The sequence below is a fragment of the Vombatus ursinus genome, unplaced genomic scaffold (genome assembly GCF_900497805.2).
Source record: "Vombatus ursinus unplaced genomic scaffold, bare-nosed wombat genome assembly UNPS02007890.1, whole genome shotgun sequence".
Lineage (NCBI taxonomy): Eukaryota > Metazoa > Chordata > Mammalia > Diprotodontia > Vombatidae > Vombatus > Vombatus ursinus.
In genome coordinates, this window is record NW_020947668.1 from 5,846 (window position 1) to 16,927 (window position 11,082).

General features: G+C 40.4%; 1 protein-coding gene across 1 annotated transcript; it reads left to right on the plus strand.

The window, feature by feature from the left end:
• Nucleotides 1-6,879: 6,879 nt before the first annotated feature.
• LOC114034106 (interleukin-17A-like) lies at nucleotides 6,880-10,294 on the plus strand. The gene is made up of 3 exons (XM_027849707.1): nucleotides 6,880-6,959; nucleotides 9,484-9,686; nucleotides 10,063-10,294. The coding sequence occupies exons 1-3, from the start codon at nucleotides 6,933-6,935 to the stop codon at nucleotides 10,292-10,294; spliced, it is 462 nt and encodes a 153-aa protein (XP_027705508.1). The 5' UTR covers nucleotides 6,880-6,932.
• The last annotated feature ends 788 nt before the right edge of the window (nucleotides 10,295-11,082 follow it).

Here is an 11,082-nt window from a genome sequence, read left to right on the forward strand (position 1 = left end):
GCCATTTGTGATCTTCTGTCTTCCAGGTCACCATTTCAGTTCTAGGTCTATTGCTAATGACTGCTGTCTGTCTACTTAAAACAAGTTGCTGGCTCCCATCCAGCTACTAGTGGTATTTCTTTGATCAGTCATTTCAGTCATAACTGACTTGCTGTGACCCCATTTGGGGTTTTCTTGGCAAAGACACTGGAGTAGTTTGCCATTTCCTTTTCCAGCTCATTTTACAGATGAGGAAACTGAGGCAGAGTTAAGTGACTTGCCCAGGTTTACACAACTACTAAGTGTCTGAGGCCAGATTTGAACTCAGGAATTTGAGCCTTTCTGACTCCAGGCCCAGCGCTCTATCCACTTGTACCACCTAGCTGCCCACTAGTGATCATAAGTCCAATCAATCAATCAATAAACATTTCTTAAGCATCTCCTATGGACAGGTCCCTCATTCCTCCCTGTTCTCCCATTATCATTGCTCTGACCTCATTTTTCTCTTTACAATCTGTATCCCAATATATACTTTCTAACTATATACTTTCCTTTTCTTTGACTCAGTCTAACTATATACTTTCCTTCTCTTTGACTCAGTTGCCCCTTTATTCTGCAATCATTCACTCCCAGTCAATCTTTAGCCCCAGATCACCCACACTATCCACATTGTCCATTTTCTTCCTGAGCTGCTGATCCCCTTTGTAAAAAGTCACACCACCATGCTATCTGAGTACACTGCAAATTCATCTAATCTGACCTCAACTGAACCCTGATGGATGGTAAAACTTATTCCTTGCTTGACTGCGTCTCATTCTTCTCAGCAGGTGTTCCAAACCTTCTCTTTCCTCCTCTACTCTGCCTATGTCTCAGTAGGTTCCCTTGCTTCCTACTTTGCTAAGAAAAATAGAAACCTTCCACCATAAACTCTATTCTCTCCCCTGCTCCAAGCCTCAAAATATCTCTACATCTTCCTCACTCATTTCCCCCTCCTCTCCTTGCTAAGGCCAGCCCCTCTATGAGTGTTCTTGATCTCATACCAATCCCATCCCTGCCTGACTCCTCCAGAAACTTTTCCTCTCTCTCTCATCAACAATCTCTCCTTACTATTGGCTCTGTTACCCATGCTAACAAACAGGCTCAAGTGTATTCCATCATTCAAAAACTTCACTTTATCCTGACATCTCCCTGAGCTATCATACGCCATCTCTTCTCCCTCTCAGTGCCACACACCTAGAAAGAAACATCAACCCTCATTGCCTATACATTCTCATCACCCACTCACTACTTAGTCTCTTTCAATCTGACTGTGCCACTTTACCGAAACTGCTCTCTACGTGACGAATCTCAGCTATTGAATTCAATTACATTTTCCCAGTCCTTGTGCTTCTTGACCTCTCTCTGCAGTTTTCGAGAATGATAACAAACCCTTTCTCTTAAATTCTCTCTTCTCTTGACTGAGGTGACTCGATTCCATCTTGGTTCTTCTCCTAATTGTTTGTTCGCTCCTTATTCTCTTTCTCTAGATGACCATCCAGCTCCTGCCCTCTTTTCTTAAATGTTTAATAAGACTCAGTTGTGGGCCCTTTTCTCTTTTCTTTCTGGCACATTTTTAGGAGATATCATCAGTTCCTATAGGTTCTAGTACCATCTCGAGTCAAAAGATTCCCAAGTCTTGATATCCAACCTCTGATTTTTCTTCTAAAAATCAGTCACATATCATCCACCTGTTCAATATTTTCTATTGTATGGACCATAAGCATTTCAAATTCAGCATATCAGATTCAGTTACCAATCAGTTAAGATTATTAAGCATTTACTATTTGCAAGGCATTATGCTAAGTTCTGGGATTATTAAAAGAGATAGTCTCTGCCCTCAAAGAGCTTATAATCTAATGAAAGAGACAACAAACAAATGTGCACCAATAAGCTATATACAGGATAAATTGGAAATAATTAACAGAAGGAAGGCACTAGAATTTAGGAAGATTGGGAAAGGCTTCCTATAGAAAATGGGATTTTAGTTGAGACTTAAGGGAAGCCAGTAGGCAGAGAAGGGGAGGGAGAGCATTCCAGGTATGGAGGACAACCAGAGAAAACACCTGAATAAGGAATGTGGAGTTTCTTGTTTGTGGAACAGCAAGGAGGCCAGTGTCACGGATCAAAGAGTACATGGTAGAGAGTAACCTATAAGAAGACTGGAAGGATAGGGGAGGGCTAGGTTATAAAAAGTCCTTTATAGGGCAAATGGGGGAGTTTGTATTTGACCATGGAGGTAATAGGGAGCCACTGGAGTTTATTGAGTAGGGAGATGATGTGGTCAGACCTGCACTTCAGGATGATCATTCCAGTGGCTGAATGCAGAATGGATTGGAGTAGGGAGAGATTTGAAGCAGGCAGACCCACCACCAGGTGAGAGGTGATGAGGGCTTGTGCTAAAGTGGGGCAGTGTTAGAGGAGAGAAGGAGGTGAATTCAAGAGGTGTTACAAAGATGAAATCAACAGGTCTTGGCAACAGCTTGCATATGGGGGCAGGAGGAGTAAGAGATAGTGAGAAGGTGAGACCACCACCTAGGTTGTGAGTCTGAGGGACTTGGAGAGCATAGCTGAACCAGAACTCATTATCTTTCCTTTTCAACCTGTCCCTCCTGAAGGATTCCTGATCTCTGTAGAAGATATCATCATCCTTCCAATCATCCAGGTTCATCATCTCATAATCACTCTTGATTATACCCTCTCTCTTCCTCTCTCACCACTCCACCCCATATCTAATGAGTTGCCAGGTTTGGTTGATTCTTTCTCTACAACCTCTCTCACATCCATCCTTTTCTCTCCATTCACACAGCTAACACTCCAATTAAGGTTGTCATCACCTCCCACCTGAACTACATCTTGTCCAACTTCTTCATATCTTACTGAAATAGCTTCCTAATTTGACTCCCAGCTTTCAATCTCTCTCTCCTCCAATCCGTCCTCTACAAAGCCAACAATATAATCTTCCTAAGGCACTGACTGTATCAACTCTCTTATTCAAAAATCTTCAATGATTCCCCATTCCATCTAAAATTAAATACAAACTTCTTATCCCAGAACATAAGGTCTTATACAATCTGGCTCTCACCTGCCCTTTCAGTCTTATTTCATAGTCCTCCCCTTCATGAACTTCATATTTTAGTCAAAATTGAGAAGGAAGGAGAAGGGAATAAGCATTTATTAAGCACCTACTATATCCCAGGCACTATGCTTTTTACAAATATTATCTCATTTGATTCTCACAACAATTCTTCAGGGTAGATGCTATAATTGTACCTATTTTATAGTCAGGGAAATTGAGGCAGTTTCTTGTACATGGTCACGTAGCTAGTAAGTGTCTGAGGCCAGATTTGAAATTCAGGTCTTCCTGACTCCTAGGTCCAGCACTTTAACTACTGTGCCAACAGCTGCCTCTAAGGAGACACCTAGTTATTCTCTAAACTCAACATTCCACCTCCCAACTTCCTATAAGCTCATCAAGTTGATAGCTTCCCGTAATAAGTCCTCTACACACATCGGGGTTTTTTTTTTTTGTTTGTTTGTTTTTTATTTTATTTTTAATTTATGGAATAAAATAAGCATTTCCATAACATAGTATAATAAAAAAGAGGGGGTAGCTAGATGGCACAGTGGATAGAGCATGAGCTCTGGAGTCAGCAGGACTTGAGTTCAAATCCGATCTCAGACACTTGACACTTACTAGCCGTGTGACCCTGGGAAAGTCACTTAACCCAAATTGTCTCATGAAAAGAAACATTTTTTTAAAAAGATGATTGCAAATCTATTATGTAAAACTTGCTATTCCTTTTAAATAAATAATAAAGTTATCATGTTAATTTCTCCCCCCCCCCTTTTTTCCCTTCCCCTCCCCATGACCCTAGAGATGACTACCATTAAAAACAAACATGTGTATAATATATATGTAAAATCATTCTATACATACTTCTATTTCATCAATTCTTTCTCTGTATGCAAATAGAGAATTCTTCACATGTCCTTTGTAGTTGATTATACACACGTGAGCTATTACATATAGTTGGAAAACATTCCTCCTTCTCCTTTCAGAAATCCTACCTTCCTTCACCTCAAGTGTTACCTCCTCAGGGCTGCTTGCCTTGAGCCCTCCACTTATTAGGGATCTCTCTGTGTCTCTCTCCATCTCTATTTCTCTCTGTGTATCTCTCTCTGGCTCTCTCATCATTCTTCAATGGATTATCCTTAACTCATGTGTATGTTACATTCCCCAAGGTAGGTCCCTTGAAAGGGGCCTTAGAAGTCAACTTATCCAACTCCCTCATTTTATAAAGTGAGGACACTGAGACCCAGAGAGGCTACACGATCTCAGACAAGGTCACAAAACTAGCAGATGACGGAATCAGGATATGAACCCAGGTCCTCTGACTCTATATCCAAGTATCTTTCTACTGTACTTTACTGAATCCAGAGTGTAAGTTCCTGGAGATCAGGGCCTGGTTCATTTTTGTCTTTCTATCTTTTGGACAGGTTCTTGATGAGTGTTTGTTGAATTAAATTGATCTGATTCTTCATCAGGAAGAGATTGAGAGCCCCTCTAGAAGATCATGATGAGCCCATACACTACATGGTTTGTTAAAGTTTTAGAGGATTGGGTGGGATCACAAGATTGAGAGCTTAAAGCAACTGAAGAAATAATCTAATCTAACATGCTCATTTTACATGTAAGTAATCTAAGGGAAGTGACTTGCCTAAGGTCATTTAGGTAGTAAAGGACAGAGCCATGGTTTAAAAGCTAGATTTCTTGAGTCCAAATCCAATGGTCTTTCAACCAGCTTTCAACCAATGCCATACTAATTTTATTTTCCCCATGTGGTAGGGAAAAAAAGGTGAATTCTTTAAAATATTTGAAAGATCTGTGATTCTGTCACTGTGTGTGTGTGTGTGTGTGTGTATGTGTATGTGTATGTACTACAAACCCTCTATGTAGATAGGTACAAACCCTAATAAGTATTTTTTGAAAGTTCTGGTGGCTGGAAAATTCTGCACCCTGGACCTGTCTTGCTGATCAGCTTCTCTGACATTAGCTAAGCTGGTCTTCAAATGATAGACATATAGTCTATCAATGGGCCAATACTTGAAGAAGCCTTTCCAGCTCCCTCAGGCATGCCAGAGCTAGTATTCTAATGGTACTGCCTTTAAAAGCCCCCAGGAACCTCTTTACACCACAGTGAAGCATTGGAGGAGATCTTGAATATTTCAGAATTTAGTATTATCTATGCACAGAATGTGAATGCCACCCCTTTTTTGTTAGTTCTATAATTTCATTGATGTAGAGAACTCTTAATAAGAAAAATCTCTCTACCTTTACAATAGATGGGCATTGGCTCTGAAACTATCTAATCTTAGAGAATTACCTGGGGCAGTGAAATTTTGATTGACTTGCCAAAGGTAACACAATCAGAATGTATAAGAGGCACTCAGTCTTCCTGAATCTGAAACCAGCTGTCCATCTACTATGCTGATCCTCTTTATATATCCATACCAAGTCATTGCAGGCAACTATATGGTTGCCTAAGGAACTAATGGTTCCTTAGATTGTAGGGCAGGTTAGGTAATTAGCAGCATTTTTTTAGACTGAAGTCAATGACTAGAAATGTACAATATACATCTTGCTGTTGTTCAGTTGGGTCCGACTCTTTATGACCTCCTCAGGGCTGGATCATACTGTCCATTGGGGTTTTCTTGCCAAAGATACTGGAGTGGTTTGCCATTTTCTTCTCCAGTGAATTAAGGCAAACAGAGGTTAAGTGACTAGCCCATGGTCACACAGCTAGTAAGTATCTGAGACCAGATTTGAACACAGGTCCAGTGCTCTGGCTCTGCCATATACATTAGAAAAGAACTAACCATACAGGTAGTAGCCTGGGAGTCTAGAGACTCTGGCCTATCTGACCATGGATAAAGAGATGCAGCAGGGGCAGCTAGGTGGCGCAGTGAATAGAGCGCCAGCCTTGGAGTCAGGAGGACCTGAGTTCAAATTTCACCTCAGACACATGACACTTACTAGCTGTGTGACCCTGGGCAAGTCACTTAACCCCAATTGTCTCACCAAAATAAAAAAAAAAGAGAGAGAGAGAGAGGCAGCCAAGTTTAATGGAAAAGATACTGTATATTGATCCAGAAGATCTTCTCTAATCTGTAAATTATAGGAATTGGCACAGGTTTTATCTAAGACCTCCTCTAGTTCTTAATCCCAGGATCCTAAATAACTCACCCATTCTGTGTTCTGAGCTTCCTCATCTATGAAAAAAACCATAAGTTTTTAAACTTTATGAAGCATTTTCCTCATAACAACACTGAGATTTAGGTGGTATAAGCATCATTACCCCCACTTTACAGACGAGAAAGCTAAGGCTTTGAGAAGTTACTTGCCCAACATCACAATGAAAGTCAGGGTCAAGATTCAAATCCAGGTCTTTCCTGATGCCAAGTCCCACACGCTTTCCAAACTTGCACCAACTACTCACCATGGCTATGACAGGGAAACCATTTGATATACTTTAAAGTGACATAAAAATGTTAGTTATAATTATAGGATATTATTTCATTGAACTTAGTCTTGCTCTCCTCACACGCAAAAAAAAAAAAAAGAGGTTGGAATAAATGATTTCCATGGTCCCTTCCAGCTCTGCAAATGATGATCATATTGGTTACTACGCGTATTACTCAGGGCGAACAGTGAATTATTTCTTTCCATCATACAGTTTGACCTGCTTAGTGAATGGAATTTTTCAACTAAATACTATCAAGTCAGCCTAACCACAAATGACAGGCAAGAAGAGTGACATGCTATAAAAAGCTAAGGCGAAATGACAGCGCTACACATCGTCAGCCTCTCAGCAGACACACAACCATCAATCCCAGACTGAGAAAGAGAAGCCACCATGTCTTCTCCGAGCAACTCGCCAGGGGTAAGTACAGCAATAACCTGAATGTCTTTCTTTGGAAAGGCCCAGAAAATACTTCTAGCCTGGGCATGCAGGAATATTGACCGCTTTCTATGGTAGATGAAAGAATAAGATATACTTTGGATGGGAAATGCAGAGGGTTGTAAACTATGGGGATGAAATAATAATCAACATGAAGAATTAGATTAAAACTGAAAGAGACCTATGCCCTAAGCTAAACCACATGGGATGTGTCATATCATGTCACAGTATCTTATTCTCAGGTTGCAGAGAGAACTTTAATATGATACTTCTGTGGCTATACTTGCCTTTAAAATGGATCATCCTATCTAGAATGGGTCTTTGAAGTGTGCCCTCCTGAGCTTTCTAGCCTCTTCCATTGTATTCTTGATACAACAAATATAAAGATAATATGGTTGTGTGTTCCCATACACATACTCAAATTCCAAATAGCTAGGTAAAGCTCTGTGTTCAGTTCATTGGGTATTAGTTCCCTGAAGCTGACACTCTATCACCCACTGCTATGCAGTTGCACAAGCTATTCCCCATGCCTGGAACGGACTGTCTTCTCATCTCTACCTCTCAGAAACCTTTTCTTCCTTCAAGGTGCAACTTGGGAGTCTCCTGAGCTCACCTCCTCACTTTTACCTCCTCAGTGAAACCAGCCCTAACCCACTAAGTTGTTACTGCTCTTTGTACCGTACTTGTATGCATGTTGTATTTCCCCTATAGAATGAGAAATCTCTGAGGAAAGAGTCAGGTGAAGTACAATAGAACGGGGATTAGACTTGGCATCAGGAGACCTGGGTTTGAGGAGATTAGACTCTGACGTATACTAGTTGGGTGACCATGGGAAATTTGCTGAAGACCTTTGAACCTCTGTCTCCTTATGAATATACTTACATATCCTTTTCAGAGGGATGTGGTAAGGAAAAAGCTTTGCAAACCTTAGAATGTAATAGAAATCATAAGCTATTGTTATTCAAAAGCAATTTAACCATCAGGACAAATTAATGACTAAGCATCATCACTAGGATAAAGGAAAATTTGTAGTTTGTTAGTATTTTGGTGAGCTTAAAATTTTTTTTAAAATTCATTTGCAAAATTGTTGGAACTCTTCCCATGACTTAGCACATGACAATATAGTAATTATCCAGAATTGCCAGTAGGATCTTATGATTATAAATCTAAGGCAAGAAGGTGTCTTAGAGGCTATCTACTCCAACATCTCATTTTACAGATGAGGAAACTGAGGCCCAGGGAGATAAAGTGTTTACCCAAGATTGCATATATACAGTAAGGGGTAGAGGTTGGATTTGAATCCATGCCCTCTGACTCTAGATTCTTAATAAGAATACTATTGTTGTTTTCTGTAGTCTTGACTTCCAAAATGCTCCAAGCATTTCATATAGGAGAATACAATGGTCTTTCCAATATTCTACAAGGAAGGATGATAGTTGTATACCTAACTTTGCAGAAGTATAGGCGTCATTTCTTCTCCTAAAGATGAGCACGCTGATCTGAAAGTCCCCCAAACTGGATCAAATGATCTGAGCCAAGCAACAGATCATTCTGAGGATGATTCTTTTTTATCAAATACGGCAAGTTAAGTTACATGAGCCATTCTAAAATTTGAATTAGCTATGAAGTCAAGACTATCCAGTTAACAATTGTGCTGATCCTTCGGGGTTTTACTGTTATAGGTACAGTCTGAATCCCAGGTTAATGTTTGTAACACATCAATAGCCAGCTGGTCCAATTAATTCAGTTAAACCAATTGTTCCGTATTACCACATCAAAATGTCCTGTAACTTAACCAACATTTTCCCCTTTCAGTAGGTTTGATGAAAAGTAATGTAGGTATAGCCTCAGTTTAATGTCAAATAAATGGATCACAGATATAGATCTGAAAGGGATTATACATGCCATTTAACCCAACACCCTAATTTTACAGATGAAGAAACAGAACCAGGAAAGTTAAGTGGTAGCCCAAAGCTATAGAGGCAGTAAGCATCAGAGATAAGATTTGAACCTTTTTCTAACCCCAGAGTCAGGGCTCTTCCCACTGTACCACACTGCCTTACTTTAATTTCACTTCCCCAGGCCTTCGCTTTCCTCTAGAAAAATGAAGCCAGAAGCTGTGACTCTATTATACATTTGACAATATACCTCAGCCATTCAAATTAACACAGACACCACCTCTCCCAACTCAGTAATTGAAATAAGCAAGTAAGAATTCCACTTAAAATCACAAAATAGGCTGACATTGGGCTGTTCTTCAGGTCACCAACAGATGCCTTCACCATCATTACTAGGAGAATAGAAAATATGGAAGGAAAGTGTGTGGTCCCTTAAACTATTTGGTGGAGTTGTTTTTTGTTTTGTTTAGTTTTGTTTCCTCACTTACTGAAAAGTTTTTGTAACTCTTCCCATGGCATTGACATCCCTATGATCATGGGTATACTAGTCATCCAGATCATTTATTTATCCCCTCTTTCTCATGCTTCCCTCCCTTTTTCTTCTCCAGTTCAAGTCACTGCTACTGTTGCTGATTCTGGTGGTCATGATGAAGACAGGAGTCTCAATGCCAAAGAGGTCGGGCTGTCCGAAAGCTGAAGGAAATGACTCTTCTCAGAGTGTGAGGATCAACATGAATATCGTTAATCGAAACCAAGGCTCAAAGATATCCCCCGATTACAAGAACCGCTCCACCTCTCCTTGGGATATGGTGTAAGTAAGACACCCCCACCATCCCCACCACCATCACAACCCCCCTCTCAGAGTGGTCCTTGGTCTTATACTAAATGTATTGCTCTCCTCTAAGAGGAGTTAGACCCTTGTCTCTAACCTAAACGCCTGCTACTGTGACTTAGGCTCATTTCATTTTCTTTGGTCACTATGGAATAGAAGTAGAGAAAATGGATGGTGTTCTTCAGCGCGCAGAAACTTATTAAGACCCAATACCTAAATGATATTTTCTAAAACGGATTAGAAACTTCCAGTGTCTGGAATTTGTCCCCCTTAAAAAGTCTTCCCCTTTTGTGTTCTCATTCTGATCATTTTTATGCTTCCCCAAGAAATCACATATCTCTGTTTTCTCCTCTAGTCCTAATGAGGATGCCAACAGACTGCCCCGCACGATATGGGAGGCTAAGTGCCGTCACTCAGGCTGCATCAATGCCGAGGGGAAAGAGGACCACCACGTGAACTCTGTCGCAATCCAGCAAGAGATCTTGGTCCTCCGTAGAGAGTTCCCAAACTGCTCCACTTCCTTCCGACTGGAGAAGATGCTGGTGACTGTGGGCTGCACCTGTGTCACCCCACGCACCGTGTCCTGAAAGCTGAGGGTCAGCTCATCGGAGGGTGCCTCAGAGGCAGCGAGGCACCCTCAAACTTGACTTCTAGCAACAGATACCTCCCTTTAGCCACACACAAACCCTCAGGGAGCAATCCGGTTTCAGACCAAATTCTATATAGAATCCAAAGGACATTCAATCTGATCGAGCTTCAAACTTTTTTTCAGACATATGAACCAGAACACCCCCTGTCCCTATGGACTTTAAATTATGGACCCATGTTAGCTTTTAATCTGATTTTTGGGATTTTTTTTAATTGGTTATATATCCTTAGCCCATTGAAAGCAGAAATCTCAATTTGCTGAGAGCTCCCATTATTTTTTTTTAACATTTCTTGCCCTGAATATGATTTTTTTATTATTTAAAAAGGTAAAACTTATATTTATATGAATTATTTATGGATCTATTTATATTGCCTTAGTTTACAGAGAGAAACGAAACGGTAGGATTCTTAGATTCACTAAGGGAAGCCTATCTTCTGGTTCTAAATCTGTGACTGGACTGGCTGACTTAAGAAGTCACTTCCAGCTCTCAGTCTGATCCTAGCATCCTGGGGTCAAATGACCCCGAGAACTAGAGAGAAGGATGAATTCATCTTCCCTCTTTTGGAATGAAGAATTTTTTTCTCCTTCATAGCTTCTAAGGACACACCAATGTTCCCTATTGGACTGAAAATGTTTGCTGAATTTAGCTTCATATTTATTAATTTAAGTTTACCAGATATTGATGTTATTTTCATAAGATAGACACCAGGTCTAATTCTGTGTTCA

What these genes read in the sequence shown, in the direction of transcription:
- LOC114034106 (XM_027849707.1), top strand. Translation starts at nt 6,933, where the DNA reads ATGTCTTCTCCGAGCAACTCGCCAGGG. An exon ending in CTCCGAGCAACTCGCCAGGG is followed by an intron (nt 6,960 to 9,483) that starts GTAAGTACAGCA and finishes TTTCTTCTCCAG; the next exon opens with TTCAAGTCACTGCTACTGTT. An exon ending in ACCTCTCCTTGGGATATGGT is followed by an intron (nt 9,687 to 10,062) that starts GTAAGTAAGACA and finishes TTTCTCCTCTAG; the next exon opens with TCCTAATGAGGATGCCAACA.